At 47.0% G+C, this 26,054-nt stretch overlaps 1 protein-coding gene across 1 annotated transcript in view; it reads right to left on the bottom strand.

Moving 5' to 3' along the window:
* Positions 1-26,054, bottom strand: part of PLD5 (phospholipase D family member 5) — a 393,677-nt gene that overhangs the window by 21,627 nt on the left and 345,996 nt on the right. The window contains exons 6-7 of the mRNA XM_080824123.1: positions 9,996-10,193; positions 2,476-2,612 (exon numbers count right to left, since the gene is read on the bottom strand). Coding sequence (XP_080680249.1) covers positions 2,476-2,612; positions 9,996-10,193 — 335 coding nt within the window. The remainder of the gene's footprint in view (positions 1-2,475; positions 2,613-9,995; positions 10,194-26,054) is intronic.

The raw sequence follows: 26,054 nt of genomic DNA, 5'->3' as shown, positions 1-26,054 counted from the left end.
TTTTTTTACTGCAAGATCTGCTTAGCCACACGTCATTGTTCTGCTCTCTTCCTACTTCTTTGAAAAGCAGAAGTTACTTCTAACATTGCTGCTTAAGTGATGGTGTATATATTTTATTACATGTTGCCAACCATTTCTACTTTGGGAGCATGTGAATTTTTCCTTTCATTTGGATGTTTAGTAGTGCGTAGACTAAAAGTTAAGTCTGTAGCATATTTGATAATATCTATTTGTTTCTTAAAGTTGAAATCACTCCTGAAAGATTTCTCCAGGACAATGTGAAAGACCAGGAGTCAGGCTGACTTAAATATTTTTTCTTTTCTTTTCTTTCTTTCTTTCTTTTTTTTTTTACTGTAATGAAAAGGAAGTTTAATATACAGAAACAAAACAAAACAAAAATTTCTCATAGACTGGCTAGTGGTAATGTTATTCAAAAGTTGTCTTTCAAACCTGAAAGACCCAGCTTGCTTAATTTTTTTTTAATACTACCAAAAAAGAATGTTTTGCCACAAATGAATAACGAACAGAGACATGTCATTGGCATGTTTATAATTATGAAATATCTAAAGCCCATTTATACTTGATAAAAAATAGTTAAAGGTAATTAGAGTATTTATTTTAAAGTAAGGCAAAAGCTCATCTGGTTACGGTTGAGATTTTAACGGTCCTACTTTCAGATTTATGAGTGGGAGCATTAAAAGCTTAAAGCAGTTTGTTGTTTTCCTTTGGTGGGACTATGAAAGAAAGAAAAAGTGTAGCTCTACGTGGCTACACTGTTGTACTGCAACACGAATAATGAAGTCCTGCCGCCACTCACAGAAGTAAAATGCACCAAAACAAACAAAAAACAAACCAAATGGGCGTTCTCAGCTGACACAAACTTCAGTGTCTTTTCTCAGGGGTTTTCCAATTGTTTTTTCCATTCTTACATATTTAATTACAGCCTAGATGTTCAAACTATTTCTTATGTCTCTGATGACTTTTCATCAGAATCCTTGACAACAGCGGCAGGTCTGGTAAGTGTGAGGAAAGAACTCTTCTTTGACTAACAGCTGAAATGGGAGATTAATAACCCAAACGCAAAACTTCATGTGAGTTTTCCGTTCTCTATCATTCTTTTAGTTTTCTCTAACTTTTGCTTTTCCAAGATATTTTAGGTTCTCCATGCTAATTCCCTTCCCCCCCCACCCACCCCAGCCACAAAGGAGCTTAATTTTGTTCCTGGGACTTCATGGGATGAAGGTTTTGTCAATCCTAAGAAATCACCCTCCACGCTAACATAAGTCCATAAACTTGACCTTATTCTCCTTCCACAATAATGGAAAAATCAGGCAAAACCTATCTATCAGGTTTCAAAATCGTCCCCAGGGGGAGTCGACATCTAAAATGGTATCTGAAACCACACACGCAATAAACAAGAGGAAAATGAAAAGGAGGGCTAGAAACCGTGCACCAGTAGATGGGTAAAAACCTATGAATATTCAAGGATGTACCGCATTTTAAAGTGAAAGTGTTTTCATAGTGTCTCCAGCAGTTCTGGGAGAAACATGCTTTTGCAGTCCTACTGCTATTTGCATAAGGAAGCACATTATGCCTATGTGGGGTTGGCAACTTAAAAAAACATTCAAGCAATAGAGAGCACACATAATCATTTCACTGCAGCAAATGGTTATTTTGAAATTGTAATTTTCCAAATTAAAAAGTCTCAGGTGGTACTCCCAGAAATGTGCCCTTTGAAAACTTTGCCTGGACAAAATGTGTTCTTTAGAACACAAGCACCCAAATCTTTGCACTCCCAGCAAGAAAGCAAAAGCAGGAAACATTTGGGGGCAGAGCCACGCCTATATCCATGGAACTATTCAGGGACCTACACACTGCCCCAAACAGTGATGAATTATTGAAAAAAAGTCCCTTTACTTTTAAAATGCTTTCTTCTTCATAGAGAGGGATGGACGGACTGAGAACATCCATGTTCTGAGTCTCCTTCTTCTTGAAGCTGAAAGCATATGAAAGTTGAGCATCTAATGAAGCCCGGCAGGGACACAATGAAATGACATCTCCTCCACGGAAGATCCTGCCAGGCCTCCTCAGTGTCAGCGTGACCTTCAAGGACACCTGCGAACTCGTCTTCAAGACGTAGTTTTTTCTGAATCGTTTGGATTATTCCATTTATTTTTATTTTCAAATAACGCTCAGGTTGATAACACCCCCGTCTTCGCTTTAAAGTCGTTCCCGTGCCTGTAAGGTAGAGCACTGAGGAACTCTGGCAGGAGGAGACGACCCCCGAGTCCTGCAGATGGACTGAGGGAGGAGACGTGTCACCGGGAAGATCCGAATGCAGACCGAGGAGGTCTGATGGGCAGCGACGCAAGGTGAACAGTGAGCATCTCCAGGTGCAGGCTGGCTCCCCGTGGTCCCCCACGTGTGCCTGGCCCTGGAGAATGGGCTCGAGGACGAGGCCGTGCGCTCACTGACCTTTTGGTGCTGGTGCTGGAGATGGGCAGGTAGTCTGTAACCGCGATGTAGACGTACTGCTTGGCGTCGTCGATCACGCTGTAGATGGCATCGATGTCGAAGCTTCTGTTCTTGGGGCAGAAGAGCTTGGGAGAATTCTGCGAAAACACACACAAAAAAACCAAGCGTTTAGAAGATTGCTTTTTGTTAGCTGGGGCTTTCTCTCTTTTGTTGCTGGTTTTTACGTGTTCTAATGGAGCTTGGCTTTTGGGTCAAGTTTTGCAAACCAACTTCGCAGTTCTGGATGAGACTGGACGAATACGTATGCGATCCTAGCATAGCTGAGGCATGTTCAGATCTGGGTGTGCTAGGACGGGTCTCAAGGCTGTCCTTTACGTCTGTTTTGGGAGGGAATTCTAGCATTCGATATCCACACCCCTGATCTGGGGAGCACTCTAGCTCTAAACGTAGGGGGCTCTGGCAGAACCTTGTCAGGCAGAGCTGCGAATTTTCTCAGGTGTTACCGTGTAGTACGTATTCTATACAGATGGCAAGTGGAGGGGTGTGCGTAATCCAAGGGGTGCTTTGTACCCGAAGTCTGAATACATGGTTTCTGGAACTCCCTGCTGGGGGGGCATTGGGTCTCTCATCCAAGGCTCAGGGGCTCCCCACACCACGTTGCTGGGAATACTCAACCCGGCTTAGGGAAGACGAAGTGGGTGTTCTAGATCCCGACCCGGAGGAATGCAGAGCGTGCGGGAGGTGGGCAGGAAAGGAGCCTGGTCAGGCCCCCCCCCCCCCAAACCGGCGTCCCTACTCAGAAAGTCACCTTGGCAGCGGACTATCAGATGGCTTTTGATGGTTTAAATGATTCTTACTTTGGAATGAGGGTGAGCTTCTAAGTCTTTGAAAAAGACTAACGCCAAAACAACAACAAGCCCTCATGAATGGACATAAAATAGAAACCAACCAACCATACCACACAAAAGCAATAAAAAACAAACGAAACCCAGAGCTGTCTCTCCCCCCTTTACCCAGCACACACATGGCGGTTACTCCGGCTGTGCCCGGGACACACGTTCCTGCTGCTACAGCGTCTCCTGCGTCTCCCTGTCCCTCCTGCCATTTCTCCCTAGTGCTGTTTGTTGGGACTTTAACACATCATTTCCTTGTCACCATGATGTAAACACACACACACACACACACACACACACACACACACACACACACGTGTCAAGCTCAGCATTCCTGGTGTCTGGGAATCCTGCCTGAACTCATCGGAGGGGTCGATCTCTGGCCCTCTGTGCCCTGGCCTCCCGTTTTTCTGCCTCCCTCCTGGGCCAGCCACCACGCCCTCCGCGCCCCCGGAGGGAAGGAGCGGCCCAGCCCCCACCTGCCTGCTCTGCGCGTTTGCTCCCGCCAGCACTTCTGGTCCACGTTTCCCCGTCCTGGCCCATCAGAGTCCTATACTGTCTCTGAGTTCCCGCTCAAGGATGAGCCCCTCCGTGGAACTTCTTTATTTCCCTGCCCAGAGGCTCCTTCTCCTTTCTTTGGCCTCTCCTAATATGATTTATCTGTGATATTAGTTAGCCTCTGGCCCCTGCCTCACCTGCCTGCTGAGACAGTCACTGGCTGGATTTTAGGGATTGCATGCCACTCATTTTTCTGTCTCTATCAATACAGTCCATATGGAAATGACTTAATTCCCTCAGCCTGTTGGGTCTGCTTTAAATGTTAGCACCAAGGTGCCTGGGTGGCTCAGTCAGTTAAGTGGCTACCTTTGGCTCGGGTCATGATCCCAGAGTCCTGGGATCGAGTCCCGCGTGGGGCTCCCTGCTCGGTGGGGAGTCTGCTTCTCCCTCTGCCTCTGCTGCTCCCCCTGCTTGTACTTTCTCTGTGTGTGTCAAATAAGTAAATAAAATCTTAAAAAAAAATGTTAGCACCAGACCAGGGCCTGAGCCAGTCCTGATGTGCAGCCAGAGGCCCCTGTTTTTGTTTCAGGAGTCTCCTGGATTTCCTGGGGTGTTCCCAAAACTAGTTTTGGTTTCAGGGAGGAGCAAATGGAGGCGTAGTGTCATTGGTCTCCTCACATCTGGTCGTGCGTGGCGCCATCCGGTGCTCCTGGCCCGGCTCCGGCATTTATAGCCTGCGGCGTCTAGGCGGGGTCCGAGCCCCGTGGCTGAAGAGGGGGTGGGTCATCACGGGACACACCCGTCTCGCTGTCTGGGCTCCGGGCCTCTTCTGTGCTTGCTGGCCTCTGTTCAGCCAATAGCACTCAGCGCCTGCCACGTCCTAGCTCTAGTCTGACCACTCAGCATACATCGGTGGCCCAAATAAGTTGCTGGCTTGGTGGCGTTTATTCTAGCCCGTGACATAGGGTCGTCTTCACGAGTCTGGGTGCTTCTGCACTGGCGTGTGCCCCGCTGGGTTGCGTATCTCCAGCACCTGGTTATCTCCATGCCACTCCGAGCCCCTGCTATATAGCAGTATCTGCGGGCTGAACGTGAGAGGGCTTCCTAAGTCAACCAGCGCCGCGGGTCAGAGGGACTCGCGGACCTCACTCCCAGTGGAGTTGCTTCACACTAGGTATTTCCATCCGCTCGGGAACAGCCCTGGATTTGCACTTGCCCGCCGCGTTGCCTCCTATGGTCCCATCGCCGAACCCGATGCCTGGAGTGTGGCTGGTGTCGCATGTGTGTATTAGGGAAATGCATGACTATTTGTATCAGTACTCCCAGCCCTGGGGACGTGGCGGTGCCTGACGGTGTATTCCAGAGTCCACAACCTTTGAAAATAGTGTCTGGATATACTAGTGGCTTTGAAATATTTGCTTAAGACATAAGTGAATGAACAACCACCTAAAGAAGTTAACTAGTCCAACAGAGTACGTTAACTAGTTTCAATAATTTAATTAGACAGAAGGCTGTTAAGTTTCCCTCTCATTGGTCCTGAATTAATTTTTTTTTTTTTAAAGAAGATTTTATTTACTTATTTGACAGTGAGAGAGCACAAGCAGGGGCAGTGGCAGGCAGAGGGAGAGGGAGAAGCAGGCTTCCCGCTGAGCAGGTAGCCGGATGTGGGGCTCGAACCCAGAACTCTGGGATCATGACCTGAGCAGAAGACAGACGCTAACCTCAGCGAGCCACCCAGGCAGCCCCTGAATTAATTTTCTGAGCCTTGCACTGTGTACTCCTTTATTATGGGAAGGAGCAGGAAAACATTCTCTCTGTTTTCGCTCTGTGATGACCTTTTACCACTCCGGTTCTCTCCTGCACCTGCATCTAGGCAATATGCTTCTCTCTTAGATCAATTAGTGCCTTAAACATGCACGTAACTTGCTTTGTATAGTCTTTAAATACTTGCCTTAGCAGGCTTCTGATTTATTTCACAACTGTTTCCTGGTTTGTAAAAAGTCCACACTCCATCCCAAGAACATATAAGTTAAAATATATTAAACACCAAAAGCCGGCCCCACGGAAGGGAGTAAATATTTGCAAATTGTATCTGTGGAATGTCCGGGAACACTCCCCACTCAGTAATAAAGATCCAAGTGAGGTGGGCAAAGGATCGGAAAGACGTGTCTCAGAAAAGATGAACGAAGGGCCAACGGACACATTAAAATACACAAGTAAAAACCACAGGGACATACCATTCCACACCCACACACCCACCAGGAGGGGTGAGATAAAATCGAAAATAACAGGCATTGGGAAAGATGTGGAGACACGGGAGCTGTCATTTGTAGCTGGTGGAATCGTAAATTGGGGCAGCCAGTTTGGAGAATGGTTTGTCAGCCTCAAAGTGCAGCACACAGCTATCACATTACCCACGGTACTTCTCCTGAGTCTACACCCCAAGACACTGGAAACGGGTGTTCAAATAAAACCTTGTATATAAAGCTTCACACCAGCACTCTTCACAGGAGCCAGAAGATAGAAACTCCTACATGTTCATCAACCGATGGACAAATAAACCAAATATGATACCTGGAATATTATTTGACCATAAAAAAGGAGTGAGGTACTGATTCATGTTGTAACATTAATAGACTTTGAGTGAAAGGAGTCAATTACAAAAGACGACACACTGTTGGGTGCCTGGGTGGCTCAGTCAGTGAAGCGTCGACTCTTGGTTCTGGCTGGGGTCATGATCTCAGGGTCATGAGGCTGAGCCCCATGTTGGGCTCTGGGCTCAGTGGGGAGTCTGCAAGAGTCTGTCTCCCTTGTTCTCTGCTCCCTCCTGTGCTCTCTCTCAAACAAATAAATCTTAAAAAAAAAAAAAAGACTATATACTGTCTTATTCCACTAATATGAAATGCTAGAGAGAGGAGAACCCCAAGAGACAGACAATAGAGGAGTGGTTGCCAGGGGCTGGGGGAAGGGGACTAGGGAGAGTGACCCCAGTGGGTGTGGTGTTTGTGGTGATGACAATATTCGAAATGAGACAGTGGATATGTAAGCACAGCTCTGGCCACACTAAAACCCACTAAATCATATACTTGGGAAGGGTGAATTTCATGGAATGTAAAGCATCTCTCCACAAAGCTATTCAAATGTAATTAACTACGAAGTAGGGGAATAGAGCGGGGTGTTTTTCACAGCACCACGTTCTGCTTAATGCCTGCGCTCACTCACTAAATGCATCTCAGTCTACAGGACTGGATGGGTGAATGAAACCGTAACAAGAAATGAGATCTGTCTAGCGCCCAGATCAGTAACAACAGACTTTGAGGGGCGCCTAGGTGGTTCCATGGGTTAAGCGTCTGCCGTAGGCTCGGGTAATGATTCCAGGGTCCTGGGATCAAGTCCCGCAGTGGGCTCCCTGCTCATGCTCTCTTTTGCAAATAAATAAAATCTTAAAAAGAACAGACCTTGACCCAACTAGTCTTGATCTTGGAAAGCAAATTTATAATCTCAAGGGTTCTAAAGAGAAATCTACAAGATAAGACAAAAACAGTCAACTATGGTTCCTGTTTCTGATTTCCATGGGGAATGTAAATAAATCAAAACCATGTGGCTCTAAGTGGTTAGAGATCACAGTTAAATCTCACCAAGCCTCTGTGTTCCATGAGAAAATTCGAGATAATACACGTTTATATCATAACTTAAAATTTATATATAACATGCTAAGTTATTAATCATCCCAAATCTGATTTGGGGAACGGTAATTCTTAAGGTCTTCAATAATATTTGTGTGTGTGTGTGTGTGTGTTAACTTAGTCTTAGGACTGTGAGATTATAAAAATATACTATTTTAAGATATTTTATAACAAATACTTTGAATTTCAATAAATTTGTCTTGACATTTGTTTGGCATGTATTACTCAGAAAATTATATGCATCCTAGAACTTTTTTTTTTTTTAAGATTTTATTTATTTAACACAGAGAGAGAGAGAGATCACAAATAGGCAGAGACATAGGCAGAGAGAGAGGGTGAAGCAGGTTCCCTGCTGAGCAGAGAGCCTGATGTGGGGCTCGATCCCAGGACCACTGGGATCATGACCTGAGCCGAAGGCAGAGGCTTAACCCACTGAGCCACCCAGGTGCCCCAGCATCCTAGAACTTTTTATTGAAATTACTACTAATAAAACCAATCCCACATTTATTGCTGCTTTTAGGGAGCTGTAAGTAACATGCTGGGAATAGCAATGATGAAGACGGCCCTGTATATGGCCTTTGGAGGCTTTTAAATAGGGGGAGCGATGATCAATAAACAGTTATGAGAATGTGATAAATGCTACATCAGGGGTGAGATCAAGGAGCTTTGGGCAAATGTTACCCACTCCAGTGGTGGGGAGGTCTGACTTTATTTTTTACCTGCAAGATTTTATGCCTCTGCAAAAACCGTGTTCAATTAATATCTGTCGGACTAGAATTCAAAGGTAGGCTTGATATTAATAGGAAATAGAAGATAAAATAATAATATGAAAAATAAAAACAGAAAGCAGAGGCATTATACAGTTTAAAAGGGTATTCCTGAAGGCATGTTTCAAAACTTTTTATTTTGGGGCAAATCATTTAATAAAAAGCAACTGGTAAATCTGCCCTAGAATACAACAAAGACCTTCATTTTAGTAGATTTTATTAAGGGTCTGGCCTTCTCTCTGGGGCAGGTCTGGTAACTTTGAGATCAACAAGGGGGGACTCGCCCAGCTTTTTAAGAGTCAGAATGTAAATGTACACAAAACTCACATCCACCTAGCTCTAAGATTCAAACCATAAATTCAAAATCCAGCAATTGTCTGAAACCTACTGAGAATTCATCGATTCCTTGCTGCTTCCCATCTGCTCTACTGGCTGAGCAAGTGTCCCTTGGGGTGTCATGTCACCCTGTCACCTTCTGGATTCAGGGTTCCTTGGCCAATTTCCTATTGCTAGTCGTCTACAAATTCAGAATCAGAGCTGGCCTTCCCGTCTTACAGGGTTGTCTTGAGAGGAAATGAAACCGAACGCATGAAATAATTATGCTCGTAAAACGCCCTATGCAATATGCTACTTCTGACTGCATTGTGGACTGCTGCATATTTTAAAGAAAAGGTTTTTTTTTTTAGCTTGGTTTGATGAAAATCTTGCAGTCTGTGTTCTGCTATTTGTATTTATATGAATTTGTTAAGACAGAAAAACACCCTCTTTTGTCTCAATTGCTACCTGGCTAAATTTTCAGACTGTGCTTTGGGTTTGATCTGCAAAAAGGATGACCAGCATGTTGAATTGGGAGCATGGTTTTAAGCAGTTTATCTGAGCACGAGGATCAGTTGTGAAGCCTGCTTCAAAACAAGTGCTTCGGTCCTGGGTAGGAGTAGGGGGCTCTACATTGCATTTTAAACAGGCTCCCCAGCCAGTCCTTTTTTTTTTTTTTTTTTTTTTTAAGGTTTTTCTGTGACAGAGACATAGCAAGAGAGGGAACACAAAAGGGGGGTAGTTGCGGGGAGAAGCAGGTTCCCCGCCGAGCAGGGAGCCCGATGCAGGGCTCAGTCCCAAGACCCTGAGATCATGACCTGAGATGGAGGCAGACATCTAAATGACTGAGCCACCCAGGTGCCCCTGCCCCAGCCAGTTCTTAATTAAAGATTGGGGAGCAGGGCCGTAGGTGCAGAGTCACATTGCCCATCCACAGTGACACTGTGGGGCAGCTGTGGTGTGTGGGTGGCAGGGGTTGGGGGTGGATGTGGGGGATGGGTGGTGGTTTTCAGTGTACTCAGGGGCCGGAGGCTGTGCCCTGCCCTGCCCTCAGCTTCAGTGACATCCAAACAGCTCTCCTTTTATCTGTGTTACACACTGGGGTTCCCTCAGATTCCTTTCATCAAAGGAGGATTCCGTGGCTAGCACAGAGGACCATGGTGATCACAGGAGGTAGAAATGAGTATTAACCTTCATCATTGTTCTCCTCACTAGCGACAGCCGAGCCTGAGAACAGGCGTATCTTACCTCTTCGAGGGATGGGACAGAACTGATGCTGAGAATTCAGGATGGCCCAGCCCCGGATCATACTGGAATGTTCCAGCGTGGGAGGGAGGAGGAGCGGGAAGGCAAGGACTCACCGACACAAAGGCTTGAGATTTGGTTTCGTTCAACTGAAGCTGCAACTTCTTCTCGTTGTCGTAGACGCCATAGAGCCTCTTGGACCAGGTCTGAGGCACTCTGTTCTTGAATTTTAACGAGCTGTACAGAGCGAATATCCTCTGTAAGTCCAGGACCAGGCAGCTGCAGTTGTAGAAGATGACCCCGAGCTCTTTCATCTGTGGGATTAAAACAGAGAGAGCATCGATGCCACGTACAATGGATGGTGTCCGTTTCAGAGGAAAAAGACGGGCAAGAATGCGGTCCTGGGGACTTCGTCTCCTGCGGCTGTTACACAGAAGTGTGTGGATACAGTCACAGTCTGGGATATAGAAGCGATGCCATATAAAAGTGCTTCAATATTTAAGGAGAACTGTGGCCTGCAATTTTGCATTGGAGATCTTATAGTTTTTTCCATATTCACTTCCATTTTTATTTATGTCAGAGAGTGTGTGTAAGCATGAGCAGGGAGAGGGGCAGAGGGAGAAGCAGACTCCCTGCTGAGCAGGGAGCCTGATACGGGGCTCGATCCCAGGACCCTGGGATGGTGACCTGAGCCGAAGGCAGATGCATAACTAACTGAGCCACCCAGGGCCCCCTGCCTCCATTTTTCATATCAGATCTTCAGGTTCATTTCCTTAGAATATTTTTTCCCTATGAATCCTTAAATCACCAGCAATATAAAGGTAGGATTTTAAGGGCAGCTTCACGGAATAGTTTAGATCACGGATTCTGAAGTCATGATAAGGAAAATCTGTGTTCTGAGGTGGCGGACCAGTCCAGCAGGGGAATCCCAGTCCCGGCGCCAGGGCCATTCCTTGTTCTCTGCCACCCGCCTGCTGCCCGTGGCCGCGAGAGTGACTGGCACAGATACGAGGTAAATGTGTATAAACTACCCCCTTTGTGCTCGGGTCTCAGACATCGAGAGATTACTCTCTCCTGGGCCCACCGCCATGAAATGAACCTCTGATCCTCCAAGGTCTCTGAAGGCTGCTTGGCCTTTTTGGGGCAGGATCCAGTCCAGGTTCGTAACACGTGGTTCCCACGCCGGCACCATCGCTGCCACCGGTTTGCGGCTGCCGCGGCGGTGACACACGAGGGTCGTAAAGGAGAAGGCGCGCTGCCTGCTTTCCGGCAGCCTCCCGTGCGCGGGGCTCAGTCGTTCCCGCCCGGACTCCCAGGAGACTTGGCAGGTGAGGACCTGGTCGTGACGTTGGGTTCCGGGGAGGCCGGGGGCCCCCATCAGGGTAGAAGGGGAGACTGATCTCCTCCCAGAGACCTCTCAGAGGTAGGGACTCCCGGGGGGGGGGGCGGTTCCCTCAGGTCAGTAAGCCCCTGAAACGAGGGACAGGAAAGAATTTCCGAAAGGAAAGGAATTGCACAGGTCAGGGCCTGGGGGGCAGGAACTGTAAGAACTTCGGTGTGAAAGTGCGAGTGGATGTGCTGTTTGACCTGGCGGGTCAGGCGGCCTGAGTCCGTGGCTCCACGGCGGCACCCTTAGGGCCCCCAGAAGCCTACGGAGTCCGAGTGGGCCCTGACCTGTCTCCGGGGTGACCTCATAGGGTCTAAGGCGAGCCCTTGGGGCGCCAGTCTGGGGTTTATATGGACTCGCTATGGCCAAGAGGCACGAAGGTCTCTGGGAGGGCAGACAGGTGGGCATGTGCCTGGTCTCTGCTCTGCAGGGCCACCCACCCTTTGTCTGTCTCTGCACCACGACACACGGGAACATCACTATGGGACCAAGGCAGAGTCAACCTACAGTCCCAGACTGTAGGATCAAAACTTGAGAAAGGGGTTTTCAAAAGACTATGGAGTTAAAATGCATCCTGGCAAACTGAGAACCTAATGTGAGTTAGAATGACCCACCTTCAATGCTGGATGGCCTTCAAAAGGGACACTAGCTGTCCCAGTGACTCATCGGGTGTGGCTCGTTATAACAGGAATGCCAAAACACCCTGACCAATTTCTGTACATTGACTCCTGGCTAGGACTTGCCCAGACCCTACCCCCTGGGTGCCATTCGCTTGCAATAGGCAGGGATGGGCCGGGGTCTTAATCATGTCATCCAAGTGGCCCAAAAAGACCGAGAGAAGCCCCAGCCTCCACAGATCCCAGCCAGAGATCCCAAGGCTAAACCGATCCTGTCCCCTCCGTACACACCCCCAAGGCCGTCTACACCTGGCCTCCTCTAGTTCCAGACACTCGACCGCCATTAGTCTCCCTGGTACCCCAGGCCCAGAGGATCTACTTTCTCTTAAGACCAGCAGCCAGGCCGGGCCAAGTGCCCTCCAAATGCTGGTACTAGAAAAGCAAGAACTGGAGCGGCACCATAAAGACATGACAGTCCAGCCCGGCTGTTCCATGATGTATTATCAACTTTTCTCCACCACCGACCCCTTCAAGTGGACACACAAGCCCACCTGTTCATTCTGGGAAAGGGTTTCCAGGGTGGCCCTGTTGACAGGTCTATAGGGTGGAGAGGCCCCAACTCCAAACGGGGGAAACCCAGAACCCCCTTGGCCAGGGATCAATGTGCCTACTGTAAAGAAAATGGGCATTAAAATAAGGTATGTCTCAACTGGGGAAAGGCTCCCTGAAAAGGGGGACCTCATAGGCCTTACAGAAATAGACTGAGGGGAACCAGGCTCTCTCCTCCTTGGCTGCCATGAGCTCATGGTCAGAATAAAAATAGGGGGCCAACCAGTGACTTTTATGGTTGATACTGGGGCCGAGCACTCTGTCACCTCCCCAATGGCCCCTTTCAGCAAGAGGACTGCGATCATCCTTGGGGCTACGAGGACACAGGGAGTTTGCAAGGCTCGTCAGTGTAAACTCAGGGGCCACAAGGTCCAACATGAGTTCCTCTATATCTAACTGATTGCCCCGTCCCCCTCCTGGGCTGAGGCATACTCTCCAAGCTTGGGGTTCAGGTAACCTTTGAGCCCACCGGGCACACCAGCCTCCGACTGAACCCAGGGCAAGAGGAGACAGGGTCTCTGGTACTAGCAATTACCACACCAAGGGAAAAAGAATGGAGGCTATTCTGTGCCCAGGCCGAGCTGAATGGCCCGCCGGAGTTCAGGTTCACTTCCTTTCAGTATGGAAAGGTACTTCAGAAAGGTACCTCCTTTCAGTATGGTCTAAAGAAAACCCACCTGGACTAGCCCAGAATCGGGCCCCTATCATTGTTGAACTGATCCCGAGAGCCCAACCCCAGAGGCAAAAGCAGTATCCTCTCCCACAAGAAGCTAACATTGGCATTCAAGAACACCTGGCCAGACTTAAAAAGCAGGTATCCTGATCGAGTGCCAGTCGGCCTGGCATACCCCACTCCTGCCGGTCAAGAAGCCAGGAGGGGATATCGACCAGTTCAAGACCTCTCTGGCCATCAACAAGGTAGCCATCTCCCTGCACCCAGTCATCCCCAATGCATGCACCCTCCTCCAGGATGTGGATGACCTCCTCGCCAGTGACTGCACAAAAGGCACAAAGGATCGCCTACAGCTCCTGTCAAATTCAGGATATCAGATCTCAGGGAAGAAGACCTAAATCTGCCAACAACAGGTCTGATACCTCGGTTTCCTCCTCACCCAAGAGAAGAGAGAACTAGGGCCAGAGAGAAAGAAAGCCACCATCTCTTTGCCACAGCCCCAGAACAGGGCCTACGAGAATTCCTGGGGCCTGCAGGATTCTGCCGCGTCCAGATTCCTGGGTTCTCAGCAATAACAAGAGCCCTCCGTGATCTCTTAGGGGGACCAAATCGAAAACCCCCTGCCTGGACTGAGAAAGCAGAAGCCACCTTCACAGAGATAAAGGCTGCCCTGGGCGGGCTCTAGCCCTAGGCCTACCAAATATAGAAAAACCCTTTAATCTCATTGTACATAAAAAAAGATAGCGCTGGGGGTACTTACCCAGACAGTTGGGCCTTGACAGTGGCCAGCAGCTTATCTGTCAAAGAGACTGGACTCTGTGGCAGCAGGATGGCCCCTGTGCCTCAGGGCACTAGCAGCCACAGTCCTACTCATTAAGGAGGCAGACAGGCTCACCCTGGGACAAGAACTTAACACCCAGGTCCCTCATGCAGTTACGTCCCTCATGAACACACAGGGGCACCACTTCCTTCCCAGCTCCCGGCTAGCACAGTACCAAGGGCTCCTCTGCGAGAATCCATGGGTCACCCTCGGAACAGTAAGGACATTAAACCCAGCAACCTCTCTCCCCACGGAAGAGGGGGAACTAGACCATGACTGCTCTGAGGTAACTGATAAAGTCTATGTGAGCCGTCCAGACTTAGAGGATTAAGCCATAAAGAATCCAGAGCTCACGCAGCAATGGCAGCAATTACCACAAGAGGGTGCCCGGAAAGCGGGTTATGCAGTGACCACGACCACTGAAGTCCTAGAAGCTAAGGCATTACCAGCTGGACGGTCAGCACAACAGGCTGAACTATACGCTTTAGTCCGAGCCCTCACCCTCAGTGAAGGCCAGCGGGTCAACATCCACACTGATTCTCGGTACATCTTCCCTACTGTGTGTCTACAGGGGACCATCTACAAGGAGAGGGGCCTCCTAACTGGTGCAGAAAAAGCTATCAAAAGCAAAGAAGAGACACTAACACTCCTTGAAGCCATCTGGCTTCCAAGAGAAGCAGCAATCCTGTACTATAAGGGACCCCAGAAAGGAGACGACCCTATAGCATGGGGAAATCATCTTGCAAATGAGGCTGCCAGGACTGCAGCCAGTAAGGACACGGACAGAGCTCCTTCCCTCACCATGGCCCTGACACCCCCAGAAGAAGTCCCTCCGCCCAGTTACACTAAGAAGAAAAAAACGGGCCATGGCTGAGGGGCCACCCTGACTAAAAAGGGGTGATGGGTGATGCCAGAAGGGCACGTCTTCATCCCAACAGCAACAGGAGGGCATCTAGTCAAGAAATACCACCGACTCACCCACCTGGAAAAAACTGCATTAGAGGCCCTTCTCCAGAAGCATGGCTGCATCCGCCAGCTGCCAGCACTGTGCTGAGCAACCAGTGAGTGGTGTGTAACATGTGCTAAAAAATAATGCCCAGCCTGCTCTGCGACCCCCACCAGGTGTCCAGAGGATGCGAGTAACCCCTTTCAAAGAGCTAAAAATAGACTTCACAGCCGTGCAGCCGAGCAGGGGTTCAGATGTCTCCTAGTAATAGTATACACATTCCTGATTAAAACTCTTCAAAGTATAGGGATAGAGGGAACATTCCTCAACTTCAAAAAATTGATCTATGAAAAACCCACAGTGAATATCATTCTCAATGGGGAAAAGCTGACAGTCTTCCCATTGAGATCAGGAACACAAGGATGCCCACTCTCACCACTGTTGTTCAACATAGTACTAGGAGTCCTAGCAACAGCAATCAGACAACAAAAAGAAATAAAATGTATTCAAATTGGCAAAGAAGAAGTCAAACTCTCTCTCTTCGCAGATGACATGATCCTTTATATGGAAAACCCCAAAGACTCTAGCCCCAAACTACTAGAACTCATACAGCAGTTCAGTAATGTGGCAGGATACAAAATCAATGCACAGAAATTAGTTGCTTTCTTATACACTAACAAAAATATAGAAAGGGAAATTAGAGAATCGATTCCATTTACTGTAGCACCAAGAACCATAAGATACCTTGGAATAAACCTAGCCAAAGAGGTAAAGGATCTGTACTCCAGGAACTACGGAACACTCATGAAAGATATTGAAGATACAAAAAGATGGAAAAGCATTCCATGCTCATGGATCAGAAAAATAAACATTGTTAAAATGTCTATACTGCCCAGAGCAATCTATACTTTCAGTGCCATCCTGATCAAAATTCTACCAGCATTATTCAAAGAGCTGGAACAAACAATCCTAAAATGTGTATGGAACCAGAAGAGACCCCGAATCGCTAAGGAAATGTTGAAAAAGAAAAACAAACCTGGCATCATGTTGCCTGATTTTAAGCTTTACTACAAAGACAGCATAGTACTGGCACAAAACCAGACACAATGACCAGTGGAACAGAGTAGAGAACCCAGATATGGACCCGCAACTCTATGGTCAAATAATCAACAAAGCAGGAAAAAATATCCAGTGGAAAAAAGACAGTCTCTTCAATAAATGGTGCTGGGAAAATTGGACAGCTATGTGGAGAAGAATGAAACGCGAACATTCTCTTACACCATACATGAAGATAAACTTGAAATGGATGAAAGACCTCGATGTGAGGCAGGAATCTATCAAAATCCTAGAGGAGGACATAGGCAGTAACCTCTTCAACATTGGCCACAGCAACTTTCAAGACATGTCTCCAAAGGCAAAGGAAACAAAAGTGAAAATGAACTTTTGGGACTTCAGCAAGGTAAAAAGCTTCTGCACAGCAAAGGAAACAGTCAACAAAACAGAGAAGCAATCCACAGAATGGGAGAAGATATTCACAAATGACACTACAGACCAAGGGCTGATATCCAAGATCTATAAAGAACTCCTCAAACTCAACACCCAAAAAACATAATCACGTCAAAAAATGGGCAGAAGACATGAACAGACACTTCTCCAAAGAAGACATAAACATGGCTGACAGACACATGAAAAAATGTTCATCATCATTAGCTATCAGGGAGATTCAAATCAAAACCACACTGAGATACCACCTTACACCAGTTAGAATGGCCAAAATTAACAAGATAAGAAACAACAAGTGTTGGAGAGGATGTGGAGAAAGGGGAACCCTCTTACACTGTTGGTGGAAATGCAAGTTAGTACAGCCACTCTGGAAAACAGTGTGGAGATTCCTTAAGAAATTAAAAATAGAGCTACCCTGTGATCCTGCAATTGCACTACTGGGTATTTATCCCCAAAGATACAGATGTAGTGAAAAGAAGGGCCATCTGTACCCCAATGTTCATAGCAGCAATGGCCACAGTCGCCAAACTGTGGAAGGAGCCGAGATGCCCTTCAGCAGATGAATGGATAAAGATGTGGTCCATATATACTATGGAGTATGATGCCTCCATCAGAAAGGATGAATACCCAGCTTTTGTATCAACATGGATGGGACTGGAAGAGATTATGCTGAGTGAAATAAGTCGAGCAGAGAAAGTCAATTATATGGTTTCACTTGTGGAGCATAAGGAATAGCACGGAGGATGTGAGGAGATGGGGAGGAAAAGTGAATTGGGAGAAATCGGAGGGGGAGACAAACCATGAGAGACTGTGGACTCTGAGAAACAAACTAAGGGTTTTGGAGGGAGCGGGGTGGGGGGTTGGGTGAGCCTGGTGGTAGGGATTAAGGAGGGCACGGATTGCATGGAGCACTGGGTGTGGGGCATAAACAATGAATGCTGGAACACTGAAAAAATAAAATAAATTTTTAAAAAATAGTATAAACATTCTCTGGATGGGTCAAAGCTTTCCCAAACAGGACAGAGTGAAGCCAGGAAGGAGCCAAAGTTCTCTTATGGGAGATTATGCCCCAGTTCGGCCCGCCATTAACAATCCACAGTAACGATGGGCCCGCATTTGTAGCAGACACTGCACAGGTCTTAACCAAGTCTCTCAACATCACTAGGGGGCTGCACACTGCCTTCAGGCGCCAAAGCTCAGGGAAAGTAAAGTGAATGATCGCACCCTGAAGGCAACCTTAGCAAAGTTTTGTTGGGAGACTAGCCTCCGAAGGCCAGATCTGCCACCCCTGGCCCTCCTGCGTGCCCACTGCACGCCCAGGACGCTAAGTTACTCCCCTTTCAAATTAGTGTATGGACAAGCTCCCCTGTGCCTGGGGAGTCTTCATCAGATTAGAGAAAAAGAAATAAAAAAACAACTTCAGGCCTGGGGGCCACCCTAAATAAATGACAAAGTCGCACCACTGAGAGGCCCCGGTCTCCGCAGGGTCCCAGGTGCGCGCCTTCCAGGCAGGAGACGCAGTGTGGGTCAAAGATTGGAAAAGGGACCCCCTCAAACCACAGGACAGGGCCTCACTCTTTGTTCTAACCACCCCTACTGCCTTTAAGGTCTCCTGCGTCACCTGTGGGTCCACCACTCCAGAGTGAAAAAAAGCCCATCACTCGGACAAAGAGCCAGACCAATGACAGGTCAGCCAAATCCCGCACACCCACTCCAGCTTCGCCTCCGACGAGACCCCACCGATTAAGAGACACATGCTAGCTGGGCTCCCTAGTTCTCACCGGCATGATATCCGTCATCCTAGGGGTCAGACTCTACTGTTGCCCCTTCTGGCTGGACTTTCCCCCAGAGACCTGCCGTTACTGTTGTTTCTTGGGTGACCATAGGGTGTTGTACTACACTTTCTTGTCCACAGGTTGGATCTGCTGTCCGGCCAGGGGACAGCAGATCTAAGCCGGGGACCCTCCACTTTTGCTGGCCCTCTGCTGTCTACTCCTAAGTGCATTTCACTGTGGTCTTTCTGAGCCCGGTCAGTCCTGGTCTTCTGCTGCCTGGGGTGTTGTTCCTCCTCACTGCCTTCAGCTGGCCCGACCTGGCAGGGGGGCAAACTCTCGCATTACCACTACTGGCGAATGGTTCCTTTGGCTCCTCCTCCTCATCGGCCCCCTCCTCATAGTAGCATTTGGTCCTCGTATTTTTAATGCCTTTACCAGGTCCAAACTGCTCAGATTGCCAAGATCAGACTCCAGCTGCTCCTTACTCACTGTTGCCCCGTAGATGATAAAGATGATGTCCTCTAAACCAGGTGTTTAAAGGGGCATCAAGGAGGGAATGATAAAGAAAATCTGGGTTCTGAGGTGGCCAACCAATCCAGCAAGGGAATCCCAGTCCTGGCCCCAGGGACATTCCAGGTTTTCCCCTGCCCCACCGGCCACGGTCGCAAGAGTGGCACTGATACAGAAGTAAGTGTACAAACTGCCCCCTTTGTTTGTGCTCAGGGCTCAGACCTTGAGAGATTACTCTCCTCTGGGCCTGCTGGCGTGAAATAAACATCCGACCACCCAAGGTCTCCCAGGGCTGCTTGGTTTTTTGGCCAGGATCCAGTCCAGGTTCCATAATAGTCAGACTGCCTGGAATTATGTTCAGTTCTATGGCTTTCTATCTGCATGATTTTCTTGGACAAGACACATAATCTCTGGGTCTCACTCTCCTTCTACAAAACGGAGTTAAGAGTACTTATTCCACACACCTGCTAGATGCTTTTAAAATGGTCAGGACATTTAAAAGGCTCAGAACGGTGCCTATGACTTGGCACACACAAATAATTTGTTAGCAATACACAAGAAGTGACTCCTATGAACACGGCACAAGCCTCAAGAAGAATGCACCAATACACTCCTGCGACGGAGAGACCATAGAAGGATTTCTTCCACTTCCTGCGATGCACAGATGAAGGAGGGAAAGCTCAGGCACACAGGCAAAGACACTTGCCCCAAGTGAGAGACCTAGCCAGCAACAGGTTGAGAATCTGAATGCAGGTTTCTGACCTTTGATGGCATACACACAGAACGTAGCAGCGCCGGGTTCATCTGTGTCCAGCCTCCCTTTTTGAACGTTACAGATGCTTTCTCATTCAGTGGATGACAGCGACACAGTAACACATGGATCATACACGAACAGCAAAAGGATGCGTGTTCTGTGATCTGAATACCCAGAGATGGGTGTTCTAGGGACACCTGAGTCCGCTGATGTTAAACTCCTCCTACCCCTTCCTCCAGCTCCCCACTGAAGACACTACTCAAGAACACAGGAGACGTCACCTGCTGTAGAGGACCCCCTAGGACTCCTCCTGTATGTCCTGGAGGTCTTTCCCCATGCATCTACACATGCCTGGCTTCATTCTACCAGCCCACAGTGGCTACAGAATGAGGCATACATGCTACTTCACCTGCAGATAGACTTGCTGTATTTTTCTCTAATAAAGCAAGACATAAAGCAATGAGCATCCTTGAGCATCTATCTTTGTGCATCTGTGCAAGTACTCCTTTAGTATAGCTTCCTAGCACTGGATGTACAAGCACATTCAGGGCAATTAGAGGTTATAAAGTGGGTGGAGGCAGAGCAGAAGGGGTGTGTCAGGCACGTACAAAGGCAGTGCGGCTTGTGGGGTGGTGAGATATGATCAGAGCTGAGAGGCTAAAGCAGAGTGAGCGGGAGAATATGTGTGAGTGTGTAAATATGTTTTTCTGGGCAAAACTGTAGGGACACGGATAGCAGATCCTCAGGGGCTTCGAGCTGGGATAAACAGCTTAACATTTATGATGAAGGTTATGGGGAAGCAGGCAATGAGGGTAGGGGCATGACCAGGCTGTGAATTGGAAAGGTCTCCTGGACTGTGGTGTAGAGACAGAAGACAGGGTGAGGGACCTGGGGTGTGTTCAGTCCCTGCGCCTTGGCAGGAGCCAGGTATAAGACTTACATGTTCCTCTGTGGTTACCAATCTCGGAGATTTCAAAAAATTGTCTAGGTAACTGCCAGTAGTTGCTAATCTCATTTAACACTGAAGACAGAGCCCACCCCAGTGTTTGCTGACAGGGTGTCAAGAACATTCAGCTCTGCATCTGACCTTCACACTTTTGTACCTTTTTGCAGGTTGAATCCACACTGCCACACTATCTTCTCCAGGGAAGCCCTGAGCATTTCACTTGAGCATCTCAACTTTTATACTGTTTTAGCAGGTATGAAACCAGGCTTTTTGTCTGGGGTAGGGGTGGGAGTGGAGAAGCTGACCTCTGGCTCCCATGTGGGTAAGTAGCTGTCCCCAGGATCAGGGCCTCCTTGACTTCCAGGGGGGTCCATGTTCTCTGGCCTTGCCTGTGGCCACCATCAAGCAGGAAGGAAGGAGGGAAGGAAGGGAGGAGATGAGGGAGGAAGGAAGGGAGGGAGGGAGGGAAGTGGGGAGATGGGAGAGAGGGAGGGAAGGAGGAAGAGAGAGAGGGAGAGAGGGAGCCAGTAGGGGGTGTGGGGGGAGAAAACAGCAGTGCTGGACCTGAGGCCAAAGATGGTGGCTAGAAGTCTAAATCTTACACCAACCAGACACAGGGCCTTAGGGAAATCATCCTGTTTTCAGTCTTTGTCTACTCCCCTGAGCGATGAGGAGGTTGGGTTCATCAACCCAAGTCCACAAGGGTCTTTCAGCCTTGCCCTTTAGGGGTTCAGGACATCGATGCCTTGCCCTCCTTCATCCCCCTTTCCATGCCCTATCAACCCAGTTAGTGCTGCTTGGAGAACTTGCTTGTGTGACAGGATGACTTCCTCTTGGCTCCTGCATGACTGGCTGGTGACCCTCTCTGGTTTTATCTTTTTTTTTTTTTTTTAAACATTTATTTACTTGAGAGAGAGAAGGAGTGTGAGTGTGGCGGGGGGGCAGGGGAGAGGGACAGAGAGAAGAATCTCAAGCAGACTCCCCGCTGAGCACAGAGCAAAATGAGGGACTGGATCTCACAACCCTGAGATCACAACCTGAGCCGCAACCAAGGGTCGGACCCTTCACTGACTGACCTCCTAGATTTTAAATTCAGAAAAGGCACATTTGAATCTTAATCCTTCAATTTGCTTCAGTAAATTACCTAATTCTTACATTTCAGTTTATTGTGCGATGAGGACCATGCTGATCTCTAAGGTCTGCTGTCAGAATTTAATAATAATCATAATTTTGACAGCCAGTATTGATGGAGTGTTTAGTTGACGTGTGTACTGTGTTGAATAGTGCCCCTTCCCTGCAAATGCATTTCCACCCGGAGTCCGAGAATGTGACCTTGAGAAATACGGTCTTTGCAGATGCAATCCTGATGAAGTCATACTGAATTATGGTGGGTCCTAAATCGAGTATGACTGGCGTCCTTATAAGAAGAGGAAAATTTGTACAGACACACAGGGGAGATGGCTATGTGAAGACAGATTGGAGCGACACACTACGAGCCAAGGAACGCTACGGACTGCCGGCAACACCCGGAAGCTAGAGGGAGGTGAGGAAAGATTCCCCCGCTAGAGCCTTCAGGGAGAGCATAGCTCTGCCGACACCTTGACTTCACACTTCTAGCCTCCAGAAGTGTGACTGGGTAAGTACGTTCCTGCTCTCTGAAACCACCAAGTATGTAATTCATTCTGGCAGCCCTGTGTGTTAAACATACAGGGTGCCTCACTGACTTTCACCTTGATAGTGGGTCTGGTAGACAGTGTTCATCCTCAATCTACACAGGGGAAATGGAGGCTGGGATAGTTATTTGCTCATTGGTAAATGACACAGCTGAGATTTGAACTTGGGTCTAACTCAGAAGTCTGCATGCCTAACCATTATGCTAATAACCCCACTTAGCACATGGTTAGAATTCAATCCATGGTACCTATTATTATTAATTCTGTGATGCCTTTTCTGGTCAACCTGTTTCCCGCTTTGTCAAGTACTATATCTAGTCTCTATTTCTAATGGGGCATGTTTTATACTGTATCATAGTTAAAAAAAATTGTATACGTCTGTCTGTTTCCTCTAAGTGACTCTGTAGTCTCTGAAGACACTATATTAGCTTCCTATTTTTTTTTTTTCAGTGCTGGATTATTGTACTTGCCTGCAAAATGTTTATTGAATGAATGCCTGGCCTTTGAAATGAGTAAATGGTGGAGAAAGATGAAAACAAGTTCCCTTCTGAATTCAGGAGCCTAGCTCTAGGTTAGCCTCATGCCCTCTGATCTTGAGCACATGAATTTAACACAAATCTCTTTTCTGGTGCTAAGGGAGCAGAAAACCTGGAGATGGCCATGCCCAGAGACCCACCTGGAAGATTTCCCAAGCATGGTTCTCTGTGATCAGTATCAGTGGCAGCCCTTACACTGGTCAGTGGGCTAACTGTCCTCTATACGTGCCTCCCGCATCTGCCTGCACCGGGGCGCAGAGACCAAGATGAGCTCATCTTTTGAATACGGACTGCCTTAAAAGAGTCCACACTATCCAACACACAATGGAGTCAGAGACAGAATACCACTGAAAGTAGAAATCCAGAGAATCATTTGATTTTTGTCCCCGAAAAGCAAACTCGTCAACCATTATTCGCTTCTGGTATGCTCGAATCTTGTTGGTGTCCTTTGTTGTTTTTTATTTTTTTTTCTTCCACATCAGACCTGTAGTGTTTTTCGGTTAATTGCTCACATACGGCAAACAAGTATGTTTGGAGATTTCTGATCAAAGGTTGAATAAGAATGTCATTGCTTCCCTGTCCACATTTTTCTCAGGAACAGATGTCCCCTAGTTTTCAGGTGGAGGTTATGTCCTCTCTGCTGTGGTTGGGGGTAGATCAAAGCTATCAGTAGTTGGGGCACAAAGCCACTTCCCTCCCACTCCCTGTCATTCTCCACTGACTCTTTCCTGATACATAGAATGATATTAAATGCAGTCCCAAACACTACTTCAAGCTCCTCATAACTTTAGTATGATACAACATGACTAATACGGGTAAGCATTAATGTGAAATTTGACATCTAGAAGGGTGCCAGGATGGTAATTCTGATAGCCTTTTCCTGCAAATGAGAGGCCTCTCAATATGACCTAATCAGGACACAGCAGATCATCTTCTAGAACAAGCTCAGAAGACAGACTAGCTCCACCCGGGGCTTTGCACTGAACCTCATCTGTAAACAGGTAAGCATCAAAGGATTGCTATGAAAAAAAAATGGAACAAAATGCACATACAACGTTTATCTCAGTGCCTGGCTCAAACAGTGTTAGCTTCAGCTGTACCAAGATCCCGCTCTTCTGCTGAGAAGAGATGAGAAGGATGTTTCTGCTATACTCTTGCTTGAAAGGGTCACAGATTTGTTTGAATCAAAGAAGAGAGGTGGCAGAATTCTTTATGTGTGAACAACTGTGCTTTAACCACCAACAGATTCCAAACACTTTAGTTACAACTGTGAGGGCATGAAGTCATTCCTCAGAGACCACTGGTGGCGGGCACTCGGGGTCAGAAAGGTCACAACAGAATGGCTACTTCAAATGTATGAAATACAACATTTTCACTTGCTTCTCGAGGTCAGCCCTTGCTGGTCTTAAACGTAAGCCTTCCTCAGACGGTGTTGGGGGTGGCAGAAGCAGAGACTAGTAGCTGGAAAGAATGGGCGATAGTGAAACAAGGACGTGCCCCTGGATAGAGCTGAAGCAGGATCCCACAGGGAAAAGGAGTACCCTGAGATGAGACCACCATGGGGTAACATCCTTGGCTAGGGAACCGCCTCCATTGGGGGCAGGAGGATGACTAAAGGTTTGGGGCAAGGCAGGGATGAAGTAGAGTGGTCGTACGAGCTTTACGTGGACTTCTCCACTGAAGTCTCAAATCTGGACATGCGGGGTGTTTGTGAAAGTGTTTGTTTAGCCTGTTCATGAAGGAAGACCTAGTGGAGAGACAGTGAGCTTCCTTGGGCCTCCCCTGCATTATCTGAGTCTGTGGAACTCAGTGCTCACACCTTTGAAGCCGACTGCCCCTAAAAGCCACCCTACTGAGGAGCCAGCTTTAGAGTAATAATGAAAGGCTCTGGTCATTGGGTTTCCAGGGATTTTATCATTTTCAACAAATTTTTTCAAAAAGAATTTTATCTAATGTTTAAATTACCAACTAGATCTCACCAATGTGGATATACAGGAAACATACCTCCACATAATAAAGGGCATCTATGAAAAACCCATAAGTAACATCACACTCAATGGTGAAAAACTGAGAGCTTTTTCTCTAAGGTCAGGAACAAGTCAAGGACATCCACTCTTGCCACTTTTATTCAACATAGGACTAGAAGCCTTAGCCACAGCACTTGGATAAGAAAAAGAAAAAAAGGCGTCCATATTGGTAAAAAAGAGTTAAACGTCATTATTTGCAGATGACATGATACTGTAACATAGAAAACCCTAGACTCCACCAAAAACTAATAGAATAGATGAATTCAGTAAAGTTGCAGAATGCAAAATTAATAACCAGCATTTCTATACACTAATAAGACTAGTAAGAAAGTAGCAGAAAAAGAAATTAAGAAAACAACTCCATTTGCAAGTGCACCAAAAAGAATAAAATAACTAGGGATAAACTTAACCAAGGGGGTGAAAGGCCTGTACTCTGAAAAGCTATAAAACACTGATGAAAGAAAGATCACACAAATAAATGCAAAGACACTCATGCTCATAGACTGGAAAAATTAATATTGTTAAAATGTTCATACTACCCAAAGCAATCTACAGATTCAGTACAATCCCTATCAAAGTGCAAACAACATTTTTCACAGAACAAGAATAAATAATACTAAAATTTACGTGGAACACAAAAGACCCTGAATTGCCAAAGCAGTCTTGAAATAGAAGAACAGAGCTGGAAGCATCACAAGCCCAGACTTCAGGATATACTACAAAGCTGTGGTAATCAAAACAGTATGGTATGGACACAAAAATAGACATAAAGATCAAGGGAACAGAATAGAGGATCCAGAAAAAACCCCACACTTCTCTGGTCAATTAACTCATGACAGTGGAGGCAAGAATACATAATAGGGAAAGACAGTCTCTTCATTAAATGGTGCTGGGGAAGGTAGGCAGCTACATGCAGAAGAATGAAACCAGACCATTTTCTTTCATCATACACAAAAATAAACTCAAAATGCATGAAAAACCTAAATATGAGACCTGAAACTATACCACTCCTAGAAGGAAACCCAGGCAGCAATCTCTCTGACATTGATTATTGCAACATGTTTCTGTTTCTTAAGGCAAGACAAACAAATGCAAAAAACAAACTAGTGGGACCTCAAGATAAAAAGCTTTTGCACAGTGAAAGAAACCATCTACAAAACAAAAAGACAACCTACTGAATGGGAGAGGATATTTGCAAATGATATATCCTATAAGGGTTTGGTCCAAAATACATAAAGAACTTATACAACTCAACACCCAAAACCCCAAACAATCCAATTAAAAAAGGGACAGAGGACCTGAATAGACATTTTTCCAAGGAAGATATACAGATGGCCTACGGACACATAGAGGCTCCGCACCACTATTCATCAGGGAAATGTAAACCAAAAGCACAAAA

The sequence above is a fragment of the Martes martes genome (assembly GCF_963455335.1).
Source record: "Martes martes genome assembly, chromosome: 15".
NCBI lineage: Eukaryota > Metazoa > Chordata > Mammalia > Carnivora > Mustelidae > Martes > Martes martes.
This window is presented reverse-complemented; position numbering and strand designations above follow the sequence as displayed.